At 44.7% G+C, this 26,934-nt stretch overlaps 1 protein-coding gene across 1 annotated transcript in view; it reads left to right on the top strand.

Annotated features, from left to right (window-relative positions):
• Positions 1-11,165: 11,165 nt before the first annotated feature.
• Positions 11,166-26,934, top strand: part of DNAJB14 (DnaJ heat shock protein family (Hsp40) member B14) — a 32,141-nt gene continuing 16,372 nt past the window's right edge. The window contains exons 1-3 of the mRNA XM_044276176.1: positions 11,166-11,353; positions 22,337-22,502; positions 25,574-25,719. Of these exons, the coding sequence (XP_044132111.1) occupies positions 11,221-11,353; positions 22,337-22,502; positions 25,574-25,719 (445 nt within the window). The 5' untranslated portion in view covers positions 11,166-11,220. The remainder of the gene's footprint in view (positions 11,354-22,336; positions 22,503-25,573; positions 25,720-26,934) is intronic.

Genomic DNA, 26,934 nt, shown 5'->3' with positions numbered 1-26,934 from the left:
AGCTGCTCCACAATTTCATTGTTGCATTTGGTAATTCAATACAGTAGGTTTCCATTCATGGCGAAATGCGGAAATTTCTGGTCAGCTTCTGGTTCCTGTGGTACACCATCTATCACGGTAACATTTCCGTGAGCACTCATGAGAGTGGGGTCTCTCAATTGCTCCATACCAAAGTTCCCCCGAAACACTTCTAAGTCCAACACATTTTCCGCAGATGGGGAAGCTTCTTCCCCAGCCAACACCTGGAATGGAAAATTGTCATCATCAGGTACCTCACATAACCCCACATTTTCACTAGACATTTCAGTTAACATGACATATTCACTTTGCACCTTATCAACTGCATTGTTTTCAATGGTCACTTCCTTTAAACCATTGTGTTTAATGAGCAACTCACTGAAATGACTATTTAAAAGGGAAGACACAGATTCTGCAGTAGTTTCTTCACTGGCTGAAGAACAGTTTTTCTTCCCCCAACAATTTACAAAATAATGATAAGTCCCGACCCAATATTACGTCATGCATAAGTCTTTTGACTACCCCAACTTCATAGGTTACAGTCCTAGCCAGAGTCTCCAGCTTAACCCGAGCCACCAGGTATGATTTTGCACATAATTCCCAGCCATGAAGCTGGCATGCACTAAGGTGACCAGACTACCGTAGGCCAACAGAGCCTTTACGAAGCAGTCATTTATCACCAGGGTACATATCTGCAGCTCAGTCTCTAGTCCTGGTGAGGCCGCACACAGCGACTGTCTCCGGCTACCTGCACACTCCATGGGCTCTAAGGTAAGAGCACAATGGGCAGCAATGTGTCCCCACTCACAGCACCTCCAGTACCAGAGCATCCCATGTCTCCTCGGTGGGGAGACCTCTCCAGGACCATACTGCCCATGGGATTCAGTCTTAGGCCTACGCCGAACCTCTATAGCCTTGTTCCCTCTTGCACCCTTCCACACACCCCCTACAGCCAGAACTCTCTTACCCACAGATGACACGGGTCTGGTACTCCGGGGAGGTGTTGAAGCAGCAGGGACATCACGTAGGTGGTCCTCAGTTGTCAGGAACATTTCCACCAGGTTGATGAGCTGATCCACAGTTTTGGGGTCTCCATGTCTGACCCACCGTTGTCGATCCGCAGGAAGGGCTCTGAAGTAGTGGTCCACCACTAATTTCTCCACGATCTGGGCCTTTGTAGAAGACTTAGGTTCCAACCACTTCCGGACGAGATGGAGTAGGTCAAATATATGAGATCGGGCAGGCTTGTCCATGGTGTAGCTACACGTGTGCACCCTCCGGGCACGAACAGCCGGTGTAACGCCTAGGCGAGCAAGGACCTCCATTTTTAATTTAGCATAGTCCCGAACATCCTGCTTCCTGAGGTCATAGTAGGCCTTTTGTGGTTTGCCGGACAAAAAGGGCGCAAGGACCTCTGCCCACTCTGCTACTGGCAGTCTCTCTCTCTCTCTCTCTCTCTCTCTCTCTCCACTACTCGCTCAAACACGGTCAGATAGGCCTCAATGTCGTCATCGGGCGTAAGTTTTTGCAAGGCCTGCTGCACAGGCCTCCTCCCAATAAAAGTCTCTGGGGGCTTACCTCCACTCGTTGGGCTGGAGCTATAAGGGCTCTTTCACACAAGCGGATGCCGTGCAGGTAATCCGCTGCGTGAAAGAGTGCCAAGCCCCACTCTGGACAGCAGAGACATGAAGCATTAACATGATTGATAATGCTTTGTGCCTCTCTGTGAACTTTCTACTACAAAATCACGATGACCACTTTATCTCACTATGATTTTGAAGTAAAAAAAATAATCAGAGAGGCACGGAGCATTATTAATCATGTTAATGCTCCGTGTCCCTGCTGTCCAAAGCGTGGCTTGGCACTCTTTGACGCAGCAGATTACCGGCATGGCATCCGATTGTGTGAAAGAGCACTAACAGTCTCTCTCAATACAGCAAACTGTGCCAACAGTAAGCGATTGGTTTCCTGCTGCTGGGCCTGGGCCTCCACCTGAGCCTTGCCATTGTGCATGTAGGGCCACTTCATGTCCACGGTAAGACAAATTGTCTATAAATGGAGAAAGTTCAGCACTGCTGCTACTCTCCCTAGGAGTGGCCGTCCTGTAAAGATGCAAGAGCACAGCACAGACTGCTCAATGAGGTGAAGAAGAATCCTAGAGTGTCAGCTAAAGACTTACAAAAATCTCTGGCATATGCTCACAACCCTGTTAGCGAATCTACGATACGTAAAACACTAAACAAGAGTGCATTTCATCGGAGGATACCACAGAGGAAGCCACTGCTGTCAAAAAAAATTGCTGCACGTTTACAGTTTGCACAAGAGCACCTGGATGTTCCACAGCAGTACTGACAAAATATTCTGTGGACAGATGAAACCAAAGTTAAGCTGTTTAGAAGAAACACACAACACTATGTGTGGAGAAAAAGAGGCACAGCACACCAACATCAAAACCTCATCCCAACTGTGAAGTATGGTGGTGGGGGCATCATGGTTTGGGGCTGCTTTGCTGCGTCAGGGCCTGGACGGATTGCTATCATCGAAGGAAAAATGAATTCCCAAGTTTATCAAGACATTTTGCAGGAGAACTTAAGGCCATCTCAACAGAAGATGAGTGTTGCAACAGGACAACGACCCAAAGCATAGAAGTAAATCAACAACAGAATGGCTTAAACAGAAGAAAATACGCCTTCTGGAGTGGCCCAGTCAGAGTCCTGACCTCAACCCGATTGAGATGCTGTGGCATGACCTGAAGAAAGCGATTCACACCAGACATCCCAAGAATATTGTTGAACTGAAACAGTTCTGTAAAGAGGAATGGTCAAGAATTACTCCTGACCGTTGTGCACGTCTGATCTGCAACTACAGGAAACGTTTGGTTGAAGTTATTGCTGCCAAAGGAGGTTCAACTAGTTATTAAATCCAAGGGTTCACATACTTTTATCACCTGCACTGTGAATGTTTACATGGTGTGTTCAATAAAAACATGGTAACATTTAATTCTTTGTGTGTTATTAGTTTAAGCAGACTGTGATTGTCTATTGTTGTGACTTAGATGAAGATCAGATCACATTTTATGACCATATTGTGCAGAAATCTATATAATTCCAAAGGGTTCACATACTTTTTCTTGCAACTGTAGGTTAATAATAACAGACGCCAGCAAGGCAGGTGGGGGGCCCTTTTTTTCCAAGGACATTGGTCGCAAGCCCTCAGCAACAGATCTTCAAATTACAGAGAATTAAGGCAGTTCTGGAAACTCTTGCAGGCAGAATATCTCCTAAAAGGCAATAATTTATGCATTCTGTCGAACAACAGGAAGTCGGTATCCTTAGGCTACTTTCAAACCAACGTTTTTGCTGGATCCATCATGAATCAGCAAAAACGCTTCTGTCATTATAATACAACCGTCTGCATCCGTTATGAACGGATACGGTTGTATTAGTTTTTAAAATAGCCATAACCCATTGACTTACAGTGCTGCCCATAATTATTTATACCCCTGGCAAATTTTGACTTAAAGTTACTTTTAGGGTCCTTTCACACGTCCGTTGTTTCTTTCCTGATCTGTTCAGTTTTTTGCGGAACAGATCTGGACCAGTTCTGTACCCATTCATTTTCAATGGATCCTGAAAAAAAATCAGACATTGTGCTGTCCGATTTTTTTCAGGACCCATTGAAAATGAATGGGTACAGAACTGGTCCAGATCTGTTCCGCAAAAAACAGAACAGATCAGGAAAGAAACAACGGACGTGTAAATGGACCCTTTATTCAACCAGCAAGTCATTTTTTGACGGGAAATGACATAGGTGTCTCCTAAAAGATAATAAGACAATGTACAAGAGGCATTATTGTGGAAAAAAAACAACACATTTCTTATCTTTTATTTACATTTGAGCAAAAAGTGTCCAGTCCAAAATTATTCATACCCTTCTCAATAATTAATAGAAAAGCCTTTATTGGCTATTACAGCAATCAAACGCTTCCTATAATTGCAGACCAGCTTTTTGCATGTCTCCACAGGTATTTTTGTCCATTCATCTTTAGCAATGAGCTCCAAATCTTTCAGGTTGGAGGGTCTTCTTGCCATCACCCTGATTTTTAGCTCCCTCCACAGATAATCAATTGGATTCAAGTCTGGACTCTGGCTGGGCCGCTCCAAGACGTTAATGTTGTTGTCTGCTAACCATTTCTTCACCACTTTTGCTGTGTGTTTTGGGTCATTGTCATGCTGAAATGTCCACTGGTGCCCAAGGCCAAGTTTCTCGGCAGACTGCCTGATGTTGTCAATGAGAATCCTCATGTATTGCTCTTTTTTCATGGTGCCGTTTACTGTGATTAGATTCCCTAGTCCATTGGCTGAAAAACACCCCCAAAGCATTTGGTTCCCACCACCATGTTTGACAATTGGGATGGTGTTCTTTGGGTTAAAGGCTTCTCCTTTTTTACGCCAAATGAAGGAAACATCATTGTGACCAAACAATTCAATTTTTGTTTCATCTGACCATAACACAGAAGACCAGAAGTCTTCTTCTTTGTCTTCTCTGTCCAGATGAGCTTTTGCAAAGGTCAAAAAATCATTTGCTGGTTGAATAAAAGTAACTTTAAGTCAAAATTTGGGGTATGAATAATTATGGGCAGCACTGTATATGTGGGGAGAAAAGTGTATTCTCTTGTTTTAGTCGGGCGAATACGGTTGTCAGAATAGACCTAGCCTTAGCCAACTCTGATCTTTGCGTAATAAAGATGAAATATGAAAAACATATGATATCCAACCATTCTCCTATTGTAGTAACGATTAAATTGGGGCATATGGAGAAGAAAACTAGAAGTTTTAGATTAAATCCCCATTGGATGAAGTTGGTTAAGGATCAGGAAAACATAGTTAAGGAGATCCGAGAATTCTGGCTGTTGAATGCTCCATCAGCACCCATGCATATTGTATGGGACTCTTTTAAAGCATTTATGCGTGGAGTGTACATAGCCAGAGTTAACGGGGGGAAAAAAGAATATGTGACTGATATCTAATAATCAAAATTCAGCTACACAACTACAGTTAGAAGAAGCTAGATTGGAGTATAATAACTACTTAGTAGAAAAAGCACAACACAGGAGCTTCTTCACAGGAGCTAAATACTTCTCTCAAGCCGGGAAACCTGGAAACCTCCTGTCATCCCTGATCCAAAACCAAAAAACATTAAAAAGATAAAAAATATTAGATTGGATAATCGGGGGGGGGGGGGGGGGGGGGGGGTTCACCACGGGCCCGGAGGAGATTGAGCGAGAGTTTGTCAGATATTATAATACCTTATATTCAAACAATACAAACCATCAGGGCAGAGACGTCGAAAAGTTCCTGAAGAAAATTTATCTCCCTAAACTATCAGAACAGGAATGTAAAATATTAAATCGACCAATAGACTTAAAAGAACTATTTGAGGTCGTCAGGACTATTCGGGGAAATTCATCTCCAGGGACTGACGGGCTCCGGTTTGAAATTTATCGTTAACATGGAGAGACAATTTTGCCAATGCTATTACAGGTGTTAAATAATACGTATCAGACCGGGGAACTCCCTTCAATTCTATCTGAATTAAAAAAAGATAAGGATGAAAGCGAGACTGGTGCGTATCGCCCAATTTCTCTGTTAAATACAGATTATAAAATCTGTGTAAAATATTCGCTAATAGACTGAAGAGTGTCATTGATAGGCTAATCCACCCAGACCAGATGGGGTTTATACCCAAGAGACTTGTACAAACTAGCATACGTAGAGCTTTTTTGAATATGCAGGTGGAAGAGGGGGGAGGTTCCAGCTCCATCCTGTCTTTGGATGCTGAGAAAGCGTTTGACAAGGTAGAGTGGGAATACTTATGGAAAGTCATGCATAAGATAAATCTGGGCCAATACTTTATTAAGTGGGTCCAGATTCTGTATAACCACCCCAAAGCCAGAATTAATATTAACGGAATATGGTCTGAACAAATAGAACTGTATAGAGGAACTAGACAGGGATGTCCCCTTTCTCCTTTATTGTTTGCCTTATTTATAGAACCATTGGCAGCCAAAATCAGATCGGACAAAATGATTAGCGGCTTTAGCATGAATGGGACCTCTGACAAGATAAGTATGTATGCTGATGACATCCTGGTCTTTTTGGAGAACCCAACATCCCAGCTGTCTTATCTTATGGAACTAATAGATAAGTTTAGTGATATTTCGGGTTATAAAATCAGTTGGGCCAAATCAGCATTGCTACCACTCGACCAGGCAATTCCACTGAACTCCCAAGAAATTAGGGTATTAAAACCTACGGAATCTCTGGATTATCTAGGGGTAAATTTGAGCGCAAGTATATTAGATTTCACGAGACTAAATGTCTCCCCCTTGCTGATTAGATGTAAAAACTAAATTAGTGTTTGGCAAAAGCTACCGACCGGACAGGCGGATAGAATCCCACTAATTAAAATGGTGTTACTTCCCCAGATTTTGTATGTTTTGGCAGCCTGTCCAGTTTGGATAGAAGATTGTTTCTTCAACCATCTGGAACGGCTGCTGAATGACTTAATATGGGGAAGAAAAAGGGTAAAACTAAAACAAAAATATCTTTGGTTAGCGGAAGAGGATGGCGGGCTATCGGTTCCTTTTTTGTCAGGGATATTATTTAGCCTCCCAAGTCCAATGGATAAAGTCAAGGGAAAACAACATAAAAGAATATCTAGCAAAGGGCTTTTACGGCCCAAAATACAATATATTTAGTATATTGGAGACTGGATTTATTAAAACTAAAGGGAAAAAAAGTCCAATATGCCGACATGGTTTGGGGTAAAATAAAAGGAATATTAGGAATTTTGAAGACTTCACATTTTTCACCTTTATGGTGCAATAGTAATATTAGTGAATTTCAATTAATCACAGAACACAAATATTGGGAAAAACATGGTATTATTTATGTATCACAGTTAGTTAAGAATGGGGAAATAAGATCACTAATAGAACTATGTCCTGGAATGAATCTAGACTCAATGAGCCGGTACCGATATTATCAATTGAAACATGCATTTGATGCTACACAAAATAGGGAATATTTTATTACAACAAATCACGAATTCATTGACTTTTGTTATCGACACACCTCAACATGGGTGACTATCTCCGAAGTGTATAGGAGAATAAGGAAGGGTTTGGGGAAAACACTAAAATTTAATAGTGAGAAAAAATGGGCAAAGGATATAGGATCAAACAAAATAGAATGGGTGAATATATATAAAAAAGACAACGATTTCCAGCAACTTTAGGTTAATTTATTTTAATATTATCCATAGAATATATATGACCCCTATATTGTTAAGTAGGATCTATAAAGAGCGAGAATCAAACTGGAAATGTAGAGAAGAGTCCGCAGATTATTTGCATATGATATGGAGCTGTCCAAGTGTGCAACTCTATTGGAGGGAGGTTTTCCGAGTCCTGAGTGCAGAGTCTTTAATATCTCTTCCATGTAATCTGGAAGTCGCCGTTTTAGGTAGTATCCCCTCATTAACCAGAGATAAAAAGAAAAAAAGGGTTTGGATAAGGGGTCTTATGGTTACAAATACCAGTCAATATTGGCACAAAACCTTCAGGCTTCTGCTAGAAAGCTGAACATGAAGAGGAACTTCATCTTTCAGCATGACAACGACCCAAAGCATACATTCAAATCAACAAAGGAATGGCTTCACCAGAAGAAGATTTGGAATGGCCCAGCCAGAGCCCAGACCTGAATCCGATTGAAAATATGTGGGGTATTCTGAAGAGGGCTGTGCCCAGGAGATGCCCTCGCAATCTGACAGATTTGGAGTGTTTTTGCAAAGAAGAGAGGGCAAACCTTGCCAAGTCAAAATGTGCCATGCTGATAGACTCATACCCAAAAAGACTGGGTGCTGTAATAAAATCAAAAGGTGCTTCAACAAAGTAATAGTTTAAAGTATAACTGTCGTATTTTTTTTTTTTTTTTTTGGAGTATTGGATTGTGGTGATTAATATAAGGAGATATTAATCACCACAATCCAATACTCCAAAAAAAAAGTTGGCCCTATTTCAACTTTTCACTGTGTTTTCAATTACCTTTTAATTCCACAGTTTTGTTCCCTGTACTGCTCTTTTACCTGTGCTTAAAATGGGGTTCCTAGGCAGGGTCCGTCTATCTGTTTGTTAAAGGACGGAGGATGCAGAAGCAGGCAGCGTGCAAGGTCAGATTACTGACAGCCAGGGACTGTAAGTAAATGATTAAAGCCAGGTCCTCCCCAGCAGCTGATAACAGTGCCTGGGCTGTGTGCACTTCTCCCTGTCCCTGCGCTTGGCAGACGCTCCCTCACTCAGCAGAGCTGGAGAATGCAGAGTTGGAGCAGCACAGACCAGGGAAGGGAGATCTGCCGTCTGCTCAGTGTATAAATGAGAGCAACATGTGGTAAGAGGACCCCTTTGTGCTGCAGGAGATTAACCCTTTAGGGGGAGGGCTCTGGTTACTGACACTTTTGGGGGGATATTGTAACTGGCTAGTGAGGGCCGGCGGGATTAGCCTCAGGGTGAGGGCAGTGGCGGCCATCTTAACTGAATAGTGAGATTCAGGCTAGCGCATGAATCAGGCAGAGCAGAGGTGCACAGAGTGGCTTGGGCCCACCCTCTGTGCACTTAACTGCTCATTTGCATATGGATTAAAAGTACCTTTTCTCCAGAATGAAGAAACAGATCACTAAGTGAAATGTAACATTACATTTAGCTGACAATGAGGTCATTGGTGTTTTATGCCGGTCATTCATAGTCCCTGTGCTGCTGGAGGCGCAGGCCTCACCATAAAATCACAGATAATAATGCACTAACACGACAGATGCAAGCATTATATATGGACTAAGCCCTCACTCTAATGATAAATCTGAGACTCTCAGCCAATATATTTGGATCAAAACACATCTGTGCCCGCCTACCCGCGCAAAGGTGGTCTCAGTCAGGTCCTACTCTAAACCTACCTATGCTGTTGGGTATCTACATTCCGGAGGGCAGACCCTTCACATATAGTGTTCTGCTCCTAGTCACCTCTGTGTGCATCCAGCAACTGATGAGAGGAGGAGCACGCACACCTGTATGTACCACCTAATCAAGGTCGCCTGTTAGATAGGCAGTGAAAAGTGCACAAGAATGCTACTCCCAGGAGAAAACAGAAGCACATTCACATTTGAAGGTGCCACTCCCTCAAGTGTATACTGCAAACTAAGCAAAAATAACAAGATCAAAACATCATGCACGATATGATTAATAAATATGTGGATGTCCATGGCTACATTTATCAAAATAAAATCACAGAAAACAAATAATAATGCACTAACACGACAGATGCAAGCATTATATATGGACTAAGCACTCACATCTGTGCCCGCCTACCCGCACAAAGGTGGTCTCAATCAGATCCTACTCCAAACCTACCTATGCTGTTCGCATCTACGTTCCGGAGGGCAGATCCTTCACATATAGTGGGCCAGATTTATCATTAGTCTGACGGCTCACTCCACTTTCACATATGGCTAAAGTCAGTTTTAGCCAAGTCAGATTTATGATCGGCCCTTTAAGACTGTGATAAATGTGGTTTGACGGTAGCAGTTTATCCGTCAGTAAGCAGCTTTACAAAAGTCGCACATGTTTACGAAAAAGTCGCATGTTTTTATGAAAAAGTCGCATGTTCTATTAAAAAGTCTCATAAGATAAGCATGGTCCTCACTGGAGTGAAATTGCGACTTTTTTGCAACTTTTTAAATAGTCCCAATAGTAAATCTGTCTAGAGATTCATTTACATAAGAGAACACGCCCACTTTCTGAAAACTGGCGAGCATAGTGCAGAGCAGAAAAAAGTCGCAAATTTGTGCGCAGTTTTAGCGTTTGCGCATTTTTGGGGGGACTTTTTCACTCCATTATTCTGACCTGAGCTAATGCTAAATCTGGCCCATAGTGTTCTGCTCCTAGTCACCTCTATGTGCATCCAGCAACTGATGAGAGGAGGAGCACGCACACCTGTATGTACCACCTAATCAAGGTCGCCTGTTAGATAGGTGGGGCAAAATGTGCGCTAGACTTATCCTCCGCCAGTCCATGTGTCTAGATTTCAGGCGTCATTTACGCCTGAAAACAGGTGTAAATGTAAGGCTACTTTCACACTCACGTTTGGTGCGGATCAGTCATGGATCTGCACAGACAGATCCGTTCAGATAATAAAATAGTCTGCATCCGTTCAGAACAGATCCGTTTGTATTATCTGTAACGTAGCCAAAAAGGATCTGTCTTGAACACCATTGAAAGTCAATGGAGGACGGATCCGTTTTCTATTGTGCCAGATTGTGTCATAGAAAACGGATCCGTCCCCATTGACTTACATGGTGTGCCAGGACGGATCCGTTTGGCTCAGTTTCATCAGACGGACAAGCAGCGTTTTGGTGTCCGCCTCCAGAGCGGAATGGAGACGGAACGGAGGCAAACTGATGCATTCTGAGCGGATCCTTTTCCATTCAGAATGCATTAGGGCAAAACTGATCCGTTTTGGACCGCTTGTGAGAGCCCTGAACGGATCTCAGAAACGGAAAGCCAAAACGCGAGTGTGAAAGTAGCCTAAGTGAATTTGCTGGGGCCGATGCCTCCGCTATGCCACCACCACTCTCCAGTGGCGTAAAAATGTTGTGTGCACTTAAATTTAGGCGCTCAGACATTTAAAAAGTTGCAAAACGTGTATTATCCAATATCTAAAATATTCCCCCCAATATTTTAGATATCGGATAACCACTTTTAACGCTAAAAACTGGCGTGGGGGAAGGGGGAGCATGATAAATGACCCCCATCGTCCATAGATTAACAGTGAACTTCCTGGTGACAGATTCCCCAGGGAAGCAGCCGTTCTGTCAGACAGCACCAGTATGGTAGCTTCCCCTCTGGGCTCTGTACACACAGACCCGGGGGCTCACAGCCATCATCCGCTCCTGCTCTTCCGTGTTTACATGACGGAGTGGGCGTGGCAACGAGACTCCAGTCGCGGCTTCACAGCACAAGCTTAACCGGAGTACAAAGATGGCGGCCGCCAGGAGGAGCTTTACGAAGGCGGGGCTGTCCTTAATCCCTCCCCTTTCTTCTTCCTACCGACTGACCTACCGGGGCCGGAGGAGGAGAGGAGCCCCGGGACCATGGAGAGTAACAAGGACGAGGCTGACCGCTGCCTGCAGATAGGGAAGGCGGCGCTGCTGGATGGGGACTGGGGGAGAGCCCGCAAATTTCTCAGCAAAGCGGAGCGACTGTACCCGAGCAGCGGAGCCCGAGGTGAGCAGAGAGCGGCCTGTGTGCTGCTGACAGGTCTGGGGTCATACGTGTGTGCTGCTGACGTGTCTGGGGTCATGCGTGTGTGCTGCTGACATGTGTGGGGTCATACGTGTGTGCTGCTGACGTGTCTGGGGTCATACGTGTGTGCTGCTGACGTGTGTGGGGTCATACGTGTGTGCTGCTGACAGGTCTGGGGTCATACGTGTGTGCTGCTGACATGTGTGGGGTCATACGTGTGTGCTGCTGACAGGTCTGGGGTCATACGTGTGTGCTGCTGACGTGTCTGGGGTCATACGTGTGTGCTGCTGACGTGTCTGGGGTCATGCGTGTGTGCTGCTGACATGTGTGGGGTCATACGTGTGTGCTGCTGACGTGTGTGGGGTCATACGTGTGTGCTGCTGACGTGTGTGGGGTCATACGTGTGTGCTGCTGACAGGTCTGGGGTCATACGTGTGTGCTGCTGACATGTGTGGGGTCATACGTGTGTGCTGCTGACAGGTCTGGGGTCATACGTGTGTGCTGCTGACGTGTCTGGGGTCATACGTGTGTGCTGCTGACGTGTCTGGGGTCATGCGTGTGTGCTGCTGACATGTGTGGGGTCATACGTGTGTGCTGCTGACGTGTGTGGGGTCATACGTGTGTGCTGCTGACGTGTGTGGGGTCATACGTGTGTGCTGCTGACAGGTCTGGGGTCATATGTGTGTGCTGCTGACGTGTGTGGGGTCATACGTGTGTGGGGTCATACGTGTGTGGGGTCATACGTGTGTGCTGCTGACGTGTCTGGGGTCATGCGTGTGTGCTGCTGACATGTGTGGGGTCATACGTGTGTGCTGCTGACGTGTCTGGGGTCATACGTGTGTGCTGCTGACGTGTGTGGGGTCAGACGTGTGTGGGGTCAGACGTGTGTGGGGTCAGACGTGTGTGGGGTCAGACGTGTGTGGGGTCAGACGTGTGTGGGGTCAGACGTGTGTGGGGTCAGACGTGTGTGGGGTCAGACGTGTGTGGGGTCAGACGTGTGTGCTGCTGACGTGTCTGGGGTCATACGTGTGTGCTGCTGACGTGTCTGGGGTCATACGTGTGTGCTGCTGACGTGTCTGGGGTCATACGTGTGTGCTGCTGACGTGTCTGGGGTCATACGTGTGTGCTGCTGACGTGTCTGGGGTCATACGTGTGTGCTGCTGACGTGTCTGGGGTCATACGTGTGTGCTGCTGACGTGTCTGCATGGAGGTGACGCGTGTGTGCTGCTGACGTGTCTGCATGGAGGTGACGCGTGTGTGCTGCTGACGTGTCTGCATGGAGGTGACGCGTGTGTGCTGCTGACGTGTCTGCATGGAGGTGACTACTGGCTGTGCTGTCACCCTACATGGAGGCAGGGGTGTCGTGTACAGGGGTGTTGTGTAGTATCTCTCAGGCCTGCCATGGGTGACCAGTACAGCTGTCACTTACCATCCAGTCTGATACATTATAGACCTCCTATACCCGCCTCACATTAACTCATTACCCTACATGCAGATAAGGATGGAGGCAGGGGTGTCCTGTAGTATGGGGGCTGATGCCAACCCTCAGGTCTGGCATAGGTTACTACCAGTACAGCTGCCACTCTGCCATCCAGTCTAATACATTATAGACCTGTACCCACCATCCATTCCTAGCAGTTACCCCTTTTGGCCTGCGGACAGACTGCCATGTACTAACCACAGATGCCTCCTGCATACCTCAGGTGTGACTATACCAGCCTGTATATAATTTATGGCCGACCTGCGGTCATGTTCTGATGTGGAGCAATACTCTGCAGACCCCCGGAAAGTATCGTTCTTTTTCACGTTAGATAGTTCCATTTACTTCAAAGAGTGGTCTCCTTAGAGACCATCCCTTTAAGAATGCAGTGGATATGACAGTCAGCTGATCATTGCGGGTCTGGCTCCTGGCACCCTCGGTCATTGTTTTTATTTATTTTTTTGCCCAGTGAATGTGTTGTCCCCTTCATTGGCCACTGCTGATGAAATGGCACAGAAGACATTCAGATGAGGGCTGGGGCCACACATCAAACTTTGCCGTGACACCTGTTGTGTGACCAAGATCGCCGTGTAGCCCCAGCCTAATACATGAAGGGCTGGAGTACACATAGTGGTTCTCTGTTTTGGCTCATAGGGGATGGTGAGGTGGCACTCCATAGACGTTATTGGAGCGTTGGCCGCGTTCTCCATTTATTTCTATGGGACTTCAGAAAAAAGCTTGCCTATTTTCGTCGCTCCCATAGAAATGAATGGGCACATGCATGGTGTGCTCTGGTTCTTTTTGGAAGCTTCATTCTAGAGATAGGTGTGGGACCTGCACCTATCAGACATTGGTGGCATATCCTAGCAATGTGCCACAAGTGTTCTAGGTAAGATAACTCCTTTAACTGCAGCACTGCTCCCATTTACTTCGGTGGGAGCAATGCTGCTGTTAGCGGCTATGTCTTCTACGCAATGGACGGAGCTGTGTAAACTCGGCACAGGAGCTTCAGTGAAACGGCTGATTGTCATGAGTGGGACCCCCTCTTGTCGAAGATCTATCCTGAGGAGTAACCGAAGTCTGTACAGGTACAGCTGGTGGCACCGTCATTAATGATCCAAATGTTTCTATAGGAAACTCGCAGCAAAAAATCGCATGTGGTTTCTAAAATTCTTTTAGTAAATAGGGGAAAAAAGGATGATCTGCTATCACAAGTGTGCCCGTAGCTCGGGACCAAAGTCGCCTTGTTTTCTTACTTTGCTTCTTATTTTAGTTGCTTCTCTAAAGATTGTATTTGCATACTGCAAAATTACCCCAAGTGGGGTGGCAAAAATAGGAGCATGTGCATCATGTGGTGGCAAGGTGGTAGTGTGCCATCTGGGCAGTTTCCCACACAGCATGCTGCCGCCCAGGGGCCACTTTGTTTATGGACATCTTCCAGATTTAAAGGAAATGTGTCACCAAAAATGTTATCTGCCAGTTAGGCCTCATGCAAATGACCGTATGTATTTTTCAATCCGCAAAGAATACGGATGACATCCGTGTGCATTCCGTATTTTGTGGAACAGAACAGCTGGCCCTTCATAGAACAGTACTATCCTTGTCTGTAATAGGACATGTTCTGTTTTTTTTTTTTTTTTTGCGGAATGGAAATACGGACATACAGAAATGGAATGCACACGGAGTACTTTCTTTTTGCGGACCAGTTGAAATGAATGGTTCCGTAAACAGTCCACAAAAAAACGGAACAGACACGGAAAGAAAATAAGTTTATGTGCGTGAGCATTTTTTCTAATCTCTTTATTTTCTGATTTATAGATTTTTTTTTTATTTATTTTTTTTATATTTTTTTTTCTTTTCTGAACCTCATTATAGGGGCGGCCATCTTGTCTCAGCTGATTTTAACAACATTAACAAAATGCTTTGACAGCCCCATTGGATCCTGTCTTATCTATACACAGAGGTGATATCATTACAGACAGGATTGGAATGACGGATAAGCAGATAACTGCAGTAAAGTGATCTGTACAGACCAAGGAGCGCACCAATTATTAGACATAATGGCTAGTGTGAACACTGCTGGATTTTTGGTTTTAGTTTAAATATAAAAAGTGATTTGGAAAGTTAAAAATCTCATCAAAAATTATTTAAATATATGTTAAACATAGAAAAGTGATTTAAACAGCAGGTAATTTTCTGATGACACATTCCCTTTAAATCTTGGTCACTATTCATGTCCACAGCCAATTGGGAGGGATTTCAGATGTTATATATGGGCCTATGTAGGAGTGGCGTGATCAGTGCTTTATAAGGACCCCATCATGTAGCCATAACCCTGCTGACTTCTCAGACCCACGTGACACTGCCCCGCCACCTGCTCTGTCCCTATATACCGTACTTTATTCCCGTCTTATTTCTTTCTACTGTTCTGCATAGCCATAGGAACAGCAATGCTGGAGCGGTCACACGATGAGCACCTGACGGACGGCATTGACTACAATGGGATCCGTCTGACAAATGAACACAGCATGGAGGCTCCTAATGCAGCTTCCAACACTGATGTGAATGATGAACCAATGAAAACTAATAAAAAAACACAAAACAAAAAAGGAACAAAAGTTCTTTTATGCTAAAATGGTGTCTTGTCGGCGCTGCTGATCCACGTGTGAAGTGGGTTCATTTCACATCTGTACTTATTTCTTAAAGGTGACCGCGCTGCCAGGTACAAGTAAAGGCTTCTACGCTAGGTCAGATTATAGCAGGCTCTTCTATGCAGCCAAACATCCGAGTTCCAACAGGGATAGTTTCGTCACAACCGATCCTTCTGTGGAGGTTAGAGTTCCGTGCACATAGTGAAGTTCTGCCACAAATCAATTATTTTAAAAGGTTTTATTATACTCACAAAGGAGATGTAAAAACGAACATTAAGCAAAACATCCACGCTCATGCGCCCGCCCGACCCAGGTTTCATAGTGGGGGGGGGGGGGGAGTATTGTATTATTGGTCCGGAGTGGACATGTGATGATTTTATGAATAGAGATTCAGCGTCTGGGCAAGTTGTAAGATCTTATGCTATGTATTTGTTTTATTATAGTGCAAATGAAATGTTTTATGAAGAGGAAGTTGTTTTTATCCATATTTTACAAGATATAATATGTTTTATAATATTTGTGATGTAGAAATGAGCACAAGATTTGAGAGGAGGGGTTTGGTTATGTCTAACCTAAAGCGCACCCTGATGTGGATGGAATTATCGCCCCTGACTAAGCTAATAAGGTGAAACCTGGGTTGGGAGGACACATGATGTTCGTTTTTACATCTCCTTTGTGAGTATAATAAAACCTTTTAAAATAATTGATTTGTGGCAGAACTTCACTATGTGCACGGAACTCTAACCTCCACAGAAGGATCGGTTGTGACGAAACTATCCCTGTTGGAACTCGGATGTTTGGCTGCATAGAAGAGCCTGCTATAATCTGACCTAGCGGAGAAGCCTTTACTTGTACCTGGCAGCACGGTCACCTTTAAGAAATAAGTACAGATGTGAATGAGCTCGAAGTGGTGGAGGAGGATGTGTATTACCGTAAATGCACTTGCGTCATTGTCAGCTTGCAGCGCTGAGCACTATTTGTCGGCTTAGTATAGATGTGTGGACAATAGCTATCTTTCCCGATCCTCCCATACATGTGCATGCGCGGCCATGTTGAGAATGGGAAGAGAGGAGAGAAAACTACTTCCAGACACCTGGCATTGGCTTATCCCCCCAATAAATTGAACTGCCTGGCGCCATGGCTGCTCTGCTGGGCTTCTTGGATGTAAACCTCCTGTTTTCGTTGCAGCGGAGACCTGCTCCCTTTACTTCACATGACCGTTTGTCATGACACAAGGGGAGCAGATCACCACTGCGGCCAGCGATTGGAAGTTTACATCCCCGTGGAGCTGGGAGCCAACGCCAGGAAGCAAGTAAGTATGCTTTCGTTCACAGGTCTAACCAGGAGGGAGGGTTTGCCAAACCCCCCTAAATGTGCACAACCTTTTTAAGATCCTGCAACAGCATTTCAATTGGGTTGAGGTCTAGACTTTGACTGGGCTACTACAACACCTGAATGCTTTTCTTTTTCATTCATTCATGTTGTAGAATTGCTGGTGGGCTTGAGATCATTGTCCTGTTGCATGACCCAGTTTGGGCCAAGCTTTATTGTTGGATACTAGGCCTTACATTTGACTCTAGAATACTTTTGTATATAGAGGAGTTCAGGGTCGACTCAATGACTGCAAGTTGCCCAGGTCCTGTGGCTGCAAAACAAGCCCAAATCATCACCCCTTCATCATTGTGCTTGACAGTTGATATGAGGTATTTGTGCTGATTTTCTTTGTTTGGGTTTTGCCAAATGTGGCCCTGTGTGTTGTGGCCAAACATCTCCACTCTCTATCCAAAGAACGTTGTTCCAGAAGTCTTGTGGTTTGTTCAGATGCAACTTTGCATTTTGTCCTTTTGTCATGTTCTTTTTAGAAAGAAGAACCTTTCTCAAAACAACCCTTCAAAAAAAGCCATCATTGTTGAATCTTTTTCTAATTCTACTCTCATGAACTTGAACTTCCATACTGATGCCTGTAGTGTTGATGTAGCTGTTGGGTCTTTTGCAGTTTTGCATTAAATGGTCTGACTTTGGGGTGAAATTGCTGGGACGTCCACTCCTCAGAAGATTATTCACTGTCTTGATTCGCATCACATACCCCTTCAAGTTGGGTATAAAGTATAATGATGCTTAGGTTCCTCCTGGATCATGTTGGGCACATTAGTTGCAGATAAAATTCCATACCGTGTGTACCATACTGTGTTCACAGACCACCTTGTAATAGAAGCACGTACTGAATGGTATTTTTTCTTTTATAACCAACAGTGTTGGAAATCTTAGCTGGATATACTGATTACTGCCTGGTGGATGCCAACCGGACGATTTGGGATCTGTTGGGCTCATGGGAGTTCACTGAGTGTTCTTCATATGCACTGTTACCCAAACTTACATGGTGGGAGTCTGGGAGCTGTACTGAGACCTGTTTTTTGTATATTTTTGTATGTATTCCTTGGGTATGTTACATGCATATGTTTGTATGTCAACGTCTTGCGAAATTTCTTCTAGGTTGTGACCTAAACAAGTTTTTGAGAGGTTAGACTGGCTCAGGTGATGGTGTCTGTACTATATGCAATGACTTGGCTTCTGACTGAGTAATAGGACCCGGTGCTTTTATTAATTAATTAACACTTTACTGAGATGCCTTCTAGCGTTCTGTCTGGTGATCAAGTGCTTCAGAACGATAAGACGACTTTATTTGCATCATTTATAAAGTATGGGAAAACACTGAATTGGTCACTCCGTCCTCAGTAGGATCAGTCTCCACTTGGTGCTCCTATGATGTGGAGATCTATCAGGACAGCAATGGATGGACTGGATGGCTTGGTCTTTCATACCCCATCTGATGAAGTGTGATCCCTGCCCTGGGTTGTGCTGGCTCTGAGCCAGCAGGCAGATTGCATAGATTTTAGTTAATTCCGCTGTAAACTCTCCAGTGTGACACTAGTGCTTATTGCTCTGCAGGTCTTCACCCCTGAGTTTCTTTGAGCGATTCTTAGCTGCGTAGCAACACCTCTACAATGTAGCGGGTGACAGCCGTAAATCTGCCACCTACTGCCTGTGACATGCATGCTGCTGCGCAGGGAACAGTCTTCTCTACCTCACTGGTTCCTGAGCATCCAGTAGTTCATGCCGGATGTGATCTGGCCATATATTGCAGAAATTTGTGGGACATGGTATAGAACTGCTGCCGATAGACAGCTATGATAGAAGCTGGATGGTTCTCCTCTGAAAAGCAAGGATGCATAGAGGAAATCAGAAGATCGTGCCAGATATGATAAATCTGATATGATAAACGTTTAAGACAAGTATTAGTAATTTTACCTTCTTTCAGATTTTTACAACAGAAATTTGGGCACAAAAAGTCGGATTTTAGGCTATACCTCCTTTCCTGATAAGTCACGCCCCTTCATGGGGCAAGTAGAAGAAACTGCTTAAAACACAAGATGCAACTTTTTGCGACAAAATTGTAGACAAAGTCAATAGTGAATTTGGGCCGGTGTTATAATATGGGCCAGATCAGGGAGTGGGTAATGACTTCATCTGTCTGCTGGGGTTTCTCTTTAAAGGGCATCTACTGTTAGGCTGCTTTCACACTGGCGTTTTGAATTCCGTTTCAGAGATCTCACAAACGGATCAGTTCAGCCCCAATGCATTCTGAATGGATAAGGATCTGTTCAGAATGCATCAGTTTGTCTCTGTTCCGCCTCCATTCTGCTCTGGAGATGGACACCAAAACGCTGCTTGCGGCATTTTGGTGTCCGCCTGGTGATGCGAAGCCAAACGGATCCATCCTGACTTACAATGTAAGTCAATGTACAAACCGGATTCCCAAAAAGTTGGGACACTATACAAATCGTGAATAAAAACTGAATGCAATGATGTGGAGGTGCCAACTTCTAATATTTTATTCAGAATAGAACATAAATCACGGAACAAAAGTTTAAACTGAGAAAATGTACCATTTTAAGAGAAAAATTATGTTGAATCAGAATTTGATGGTGTCAACAAATCCCCAAAAAGTTGGGACAAGGCCATTTTCACCACTGTGTGGCATCTCCCCTTCTTCTTACAACATTCAACAGACGTCTGGGGACCGAGGAGACAAGTTTCTCAAGTTTAGAAATAGGAATGCTCTCCCATTCTTGTCTAATACAGGCCTCTAACTGTTCAATCGTCTTGGGCCTTCTTTGTTGCACCTTCCTCTTTATGATGCGCCAAATGTTCTCTATAGGTGAAAGATCTGGACTGCAGATTGGCCATTTCAGTACCCGGATCCTTCTCCTACGCAACCATGATGTTGTGATTGATGCAGAATGTGGTCTGGCATTATCTTGTTTAAAAATGCAGGGTCTTCCCTGAAATAGATGACGTCTGGATGGGAGCATATGTTGTTCTAGAACCCGAATATATTTTTCTGCATTGATGGTGCCTTTCCAGACATGCAGGCTGCCCATGCCACACGCACTCATGCAACCCCATACCATCAGAGATGCAGGCTTCTGAACTGAGCGTTGATAACAACTTGGGTTGTCCTTGTCCTCTTTGGTCCGGATGACATGGCGTCCCAGATTTCCAAAAAAACTTTGAATCGTGACTCATCTGACCACAGAACAGTCTTCCATTTTGCCACACTCCATTTTAAATGATCCCTGGCCCAATGAAAACGCCTGAGCTTGTGGATCTTGCTTAGAAATGGCTTCTTCTTTGCACTGTAGAGTTTCAGCTGGCAACGGCGGATGGCACGGTGGATTGTGTTCACTGACAATGGTTTCTGGAAGTATTCCTGAGCCCATTCTGTGATTTCCTTTACAGTAGCATTCCTGTTTGTGGTGCAGTGTCGTTTAAGGGCCCGGAGATCACGGGCATCCAGTATGGTTTTACGGCCTTGACCCTTACGCACAGAGATTGTTCCAGATTCTCAGAATCTTCGGATGATGTTATGCACAGTTGATGATGATAGATGCAAAGTCTTTGCAATTTTTTGCTGGCTAACACCTTTCTGATATTGCTCCACTATCTTTCTGCGCAACATTGTGGGAATTGGTGATCCTCTACCCATCTTGGCTTCTGAGAGACACTGCCACTCTGAGAAGCTCTTTTTATACCCAATCATGTTGCCAATTGACCTAATTAGTGTTAATTGGTCTTCCAGCTCTTCGTTATGCTCAAATTTACTTTTTCCAGCCTCTTATTGCTACTTGTCCCAACTTTTTGGGGATTTGTTGACACCGTGAAAATTTGAATCAACGTATTTTTCCTTTAAAATGATACATTTACTCGGATTAAACGTTTGATCTGTCATCTACGTTCTATTACAAATAAAATATTGACATTTGCCATCTCCACATCATTGCATTCAGTTTTTATTCACGATTTGTTTAGTGTCCCAACTTTTTTGGAATCCGGTTTGTAGATGGATCTGTTTTCACTGACAATATGGTGCAGTTGAAAACTGATCCGTCCCCCATTGACTTTCAATGTAAGTCGGGACGGATCCGTTTCAACTTATGCTTTTTTTTTAAAAAGAATAATATAAACGGATCCATTCTGAACGGATACAAGTGTTTGCATTATAGGTGCGGATCTGTCTGTGCAGAAACCAGACAGATCCGCACCTAACGCAGGTGTGAAAGTAGCCTTACATGTGCACTTGGCAGCTGAAGACATCTGTGTTGGTCCTATATGCATATGTGCCCGTATGGCTGAGAAAAATTGTTTTACTATATACAAATGAGCCTCTAGGAGCAACTGCCATAGTTGCCATTTCACCTATAGTCTACCTTTCTGCAACTGCCGTGTCCTCTGCACTTTAATTGACAGGACTAAGTGTGATGATATTTTCGCTGTCTGGACCTGTCAAAGTGCAGAGGAAATGGCAGTTGCAGAGAGAGCAGAGCCTCTAGGTGTAATGGTAACGCCCCCGTTGCTCCTCTAGTCTCATTTGCATATATGAAAACATCATTTTTCTCAGGACACATATGAACTTGGGACCAACACAGATGTCTTCAGCTGCCAAGTGCACATGGAACAGGTCACCCAGTGTCATAGGTACAAATCTGCTGACAGATGCTTTTTAAGGAAAGTTTTTGACATAAAGTGCACTGCCTTTTGGGGACAGTTAGTTGCCCCCCATCAGATTATTCTAAAATTGTTGATCTAAAGACGGCCACACATCTCAGAGAAAACGGTGTATAGACTGTGATGCTGCGGTGAATGCTGGGAGATGGGTGCTAACAGACTACTATGGGACTGCTTATGATCGAGCCTCTTCAGCTGGATCTTCTCACTTTCCCTGAGTCCTTCATCCTGTCATTTGTAGGCTGCGTCCAGTTCCTGCATTCATTGCTTTGTGCTTTTTTTTTTTTTTAAACGTTTGTTATGTTCTGCTTGCGAACAAGCGTTCATTAGGTTAGCAAGAAAAAAGGGACACATGGAAGGTGGTAACACATTAAAAAACTGTCAGTTCATGGTAAAAACAGGCAGGGTATTCGCATGCACGGCACAAACACTGACATCCCCGCTGATCATTGAAATGAAGGGGCTGTAGCGCTGTGCCCTAATGTCTCACTAGGACATCAGACGTCTGAAGATTGTACTGCCGAATCCTGTGGACTTCTCCCGGCATACTATTGCACCTTGGTAGGGTATAGTTCTCTTCCAGTCTAGATGGAGTTCTATAGGATATGACCATTTATTAACAGTGGTGGACCGGGAAGGGCATAGAAATGCAGTTCTAGTAAAAATCTAGATGATTTTGAGGTTCATTGTTTGAAATGTGTTTCAAGGCTATAAAATAATTGCATTCACCTCTTATCTCTCACTAATGGTCTTTACTTTTATTTTAAGAACTTCTGGAGAAGCTTGAAAAGCAAGATGGAGTGACGGGAAATGGACCAAAATGTGCAAAGATGTCGAATGGGGTGGAGCCGAATAAAACCAGCGCAGAGAAAGACGGTGCCACTGGGGATAGCATCAAAAGTTTTACCAAGGAACAGTTGGAAGGTGTAAAAAGGTAAGCGGTTTTATTTCATGTCTCTAGGCAGATGAATGTGTGAAGGCATGATTAGTGCACACGTGTCTCTGTATAAACGTGGTCTGAGCTGCATACTTATTAGCCACCACTATGGTTTATATGCATTCAACGGGATGTTACCTCTCATTAACTCTAATAGGCAGCCATTTTTATCTTCGTAATGTACTTTATTGACTATTTCTGTCCTTATTATCTGGTCCGGAACGCGCTCACATGTCCGTTCACCTTTCTTCGCGTCCATTTGCTGATAATTCTGCTGAAGAGCGCTCAACAGCGCATGCACTGGATCTTCCCTGCTTCACTACAGGGAACAGGAGGATATGGGGGATACACCCATTCTCTATCCATTCTAAGTGGATGGGCGTTCATGCTCCAGAATACACCACAGGTGAGAAGATTGGGGGGGGGGGGGGGAGTTGGAGGGAGGAGATTGGACCGGGTCACGTGAGTGCATTATGGGCTGGGGGTGATAGGTGCAATAGGTGAAAGATGGTTGCGCATTACAGTTTACGAGAGCTGATTTGTATCACATAAGGGCTCGTGCACACAAACATGTGACGGCCGGACCGCAATGCGCGGGCGATGACCGTGTGCCCACTGTCTGCGGACCCGTTCACTTGAATGGGATCTGCGATCTGCATCCGGCATTCCTCATGCATGCAATTTTTTTTTTGCGGTGCGTAAGCACGGACAGAAAACCCACGGAAGCACTCCGTAGTGCTTCTTTGGGGTTCCATGCCTCCGTTCCACACTGACCTTCCGGATTGCAGACCCATTCAAGTGATGCACAAACAGCCGGTGTCCGTACATTGCAGACCCGGCCAGCACATGGTCATGTGCATAAGCCCTAAATTTGATGTAATCCATACTGTCACCACTGATACCTTGCATTATGAACACAGACAGCATTGTTAAAATATGTACTGTACTCTACTACAGGTGGTCTACTATCATTTTCTATCCCGTTCTCCTCATTTTTTAAAAATTTTTTCTAAGAATTACATAGAGGTGAGCGTCGGTTCTTATTTTTATCCCTTTGCTAGGGCCCTAATGTCCAAGCACTAAAAAATGGTGTAGGCCACCAAAGGCCCTGACCTGTGCTCATTATGCTTGAGGGTACAGCCACACAATCAGGTTTTTTGATGCAGTTTTTAAAGTCACAAGAAGAAATGTAAATGAGAGAAAATAAGGTAATTGTGCTTAGGGTTGGAAGTAGGGTTGGAAAAAATGCCAAAACGTAACCTTTATTAATAAATTTGATATATGAAGAATACGGGAGATTGTTGTCACATGTACCACACAGCCAGTACTTGCCAGATATTCCTGCAGATCCTTTAATGTTGCTGTAGGCCTCTTGGTAGCCTCCCAGACCAGTTTTCTTATCTTTTCATCAATTTTAGAGGGACGTCCAGTTCTTGGTAATGTCACTGTTTGTGCCATATTTTCTCCACGTGATGATGACTGTCTTCACTGTGTTTCATGGTATATCTAATGCCTTGGAAATTATTTTGTACCCTTCTTCTGACTGATACCTTTTAACAATGAGATCCCTCTGATGCTTTGGAAGCTCTCTGTGGACCATGGCTTCTGCTGTGGGATGCGACTAAGACAATTTCAGGGAAGACCAACTAGAGCAGCTGAACTTTATTTGGGGTTAATCAGAGGCACTGTAAATGATGGCAGGTGTATGCCGACTCCTATTTAACAGGATTTTGAATGTAATTGCTTAATTCTGAACACAAATACATCCCCAGTTATAAGAGGGTGTGCACTAGGGCTGCAACGATTAATCGAAGTTATCGATAATATTCGATAATGGAATTAGTTGTCGACGACTCCCGTTATCGAATAGTCGGCCGATTCGTTGCTATGCGGGCGGGCGGTTTACTTTAACTTTAAATCAGCGCATCTTTATTACCTTACAATGAAACCCCATTAACAGGCAGAGCGGGCGGCGGCGTAACGTCACTTACTCACGTGACGTGCCGGCTCCATTCATAAAGTGGGCAGAGCAGGCGCGTCACGTGAGTGAGTGACGTTACACTGCTGCCTGTTACTGGAGCTTCATTGTGGGATCTGTGGATGGCGCTGTTATGGGAGGGGGATCTGTGGATGGCGCTGTTATGGGAGGGGGATCTGTGGATGGCGCTGTTATGGGGAGGGGGGGGATCTGTGGATGGCGCTGTTATGGGGAGGGGGGGGGAGATCTGTGGATGGCGCTGGATCTATGGATGGCTCTGTTATGTGGGAATTTGTGGATACCACATTTTAATATGCTATAAAGTGTCATCCATAGATCCCCCCCCCCCCCCCTCCCCATAACTGCTTCATCCACAGGTCCCCCCTCCCCATAACGGCTTCATCCACAGGTCCCCCCTCCCCATAACGGCGTCATCCACAGGTCCCCCCTCCCCATAACGGCGTCATCCACAGGTCCCCCCCCCCCCTCCCGATAACTGCGTCATCCACAGGTCCCCCCCCCTCCCCATAACGGCGTCATCCACAGGTCCCCCCCCCTCCCCATAACGGCGTCATCCACAGGTCCCCCCCCTCCCCATAACGGCGTCATCCACAGGTCCCCCCCCTCCCCATAACGGCGTCATCCACAGATTCCCCCCATAATAGTGTCATCCACAATTTGTTTTAATATGGCCTTTGAACATAATTTTTTTTCAAGTAAAATCATATAAACCCCTTTTTTTTGTCATTTTGGTGTTTTTCCCCGATTAATCGATGAAATTATCGACAACTAATCGATTATTCAAATATTCGGTAGCTACAGCCCTAGTGTGCACACTTATGCAACCACATTATTTTAGTTTTTTAGTTTTTTTTTGTTTCCTTCCCTCCACCTAAAAGATTTCAGTTTGTTTTTCAATTGAGTGGTACAGTTTATAGGTATCATTAAAGGCGGAATATCTGAAATGATTTATTTTTGTCTAATTTTTTTTACATCACAGAAACCTGCCATTTTAACAGGGGTGTGTAGACTTTTTATATCCACTGTGTGTATATATAAACAGTATTTTGCTTTTGTGTCTTTTTTGCAGGATAAAGAGCTGCAAAACATATTATGAGGCGCTGGGAGTGAGTAAAGATGCAGGGGAGGAGGACTTGAAGAAAGCTTATCGGAAGCTTGCACTTAGGTTTCATCCAGATAAAAATCATGCTCCGGGAGCCACAGAGGCATTTAAAAGTAAGCACGGCTGGTTGTGTCATTCTGCGTGTTCATCATTATCTTCTAATCACATGATCAGTTTTCCGAGAGCCCTGCAATGCAGAACCTATGATAAAGCATCACATTTTCCCCCACAGCAGGATCTTAAAATAAACTATTCTTTTCTGAGTCCTTGTTTTGGAAGGGCTGTCTGGGCATTTTCCAACGCACACTTTCATGAAGCCCATGCCTGCACTCCGGGCTAGATCTATATTTTATCAATCACATGACCGATTTCATGCTACCTATACAGTGATTTATATTCTGTGATCCAAAGTTAAAGTGCACCTTTCATTGGTCCAAACATTGTAAGATAACTATCAGGCTGTGTAGAGCGACACAGCGGGAGAGCGGAGTGGTGCCCCGGAATAATAGTAAGTGCAGTGACATCCCGGGGCGTCGTTCCGTTCTCCCGCTATGTCCCCCGGTATTTTCACTGAGCTCTGTGCTGCGATTGGACAGCGCTACAGCCTGGGAGAAGGAAAACCCAGGGAGAAACAAGGAAGACTCCTCCCAGTATAACCAAATCAGTGAAAATACCGGGGGACATAGCGGGAGAACGGAGTGGTGCCCCGGAATAATAGTAAGTGCAGTGACATCCCGGGGCGCCGTTCCGTTCTCCCGCTATGTCCCCCGGTATTTTCACTGAGCTCTGTGCTGCGATTGGACAGCGCTACAGCCTGGGAGAAGGAAAACCCAGGGAGAAACAAGGAAGACTCCTCCCAGTATAACCAAATCAGTGAAAATACCGGGGGACATAGCGGGAGAACGGAGTGGTGCCCCGGAATAATAGTAAGTGCAGTGACATCCCGGGGCGCCGCTGTACACAGCCTGATAATTATCTTACAATGTTTGGACCGATAAAAGGTCCTCTTTAGAGGACATCTGTTAGCAGATTTGTACCTATGACACTGGCTGACCTGTTAAGCATGCACTTGGCAGCTGAAGGCATCTGTGTCGGTCGCATGTTCATATGTGCCCACATTGCTGAGAAATAAAGTTTTCATATATGCAAATGAGCCTCTAGGAGCATCGGGGGCTTTGCCATTACACCTAGAGGCTCTGTTCTCTCTGCAACTACTGCTCCCTCTGCACTTTGATTGACAAGGCCAGGCAGCGTAAATGTCATCATGTCTGGCCTGATTGTCCAGCAGACTGCAATTTTTCCTGACTACGCCATACACATACATGTTC

The sequence above is a fragment of the Bufo gargarizans genome, chromosome 1 (genome assembly GCF_014858855.1).
Source record: "Bufo gargarizans isolate SCDJY-AF-19 chromosome 1, ASM1485885v1, whole genome shotgun sequence".
Classification (NCBI taxonomy): Eukaryota; Metazoa; Chordata; class Amphibia; order Anura; family Bufonidae; genus Bufo; species Bufo gargarizans.
This window is presented reverse-complemented; position numbering and strand designations above follow the sequence as displayed.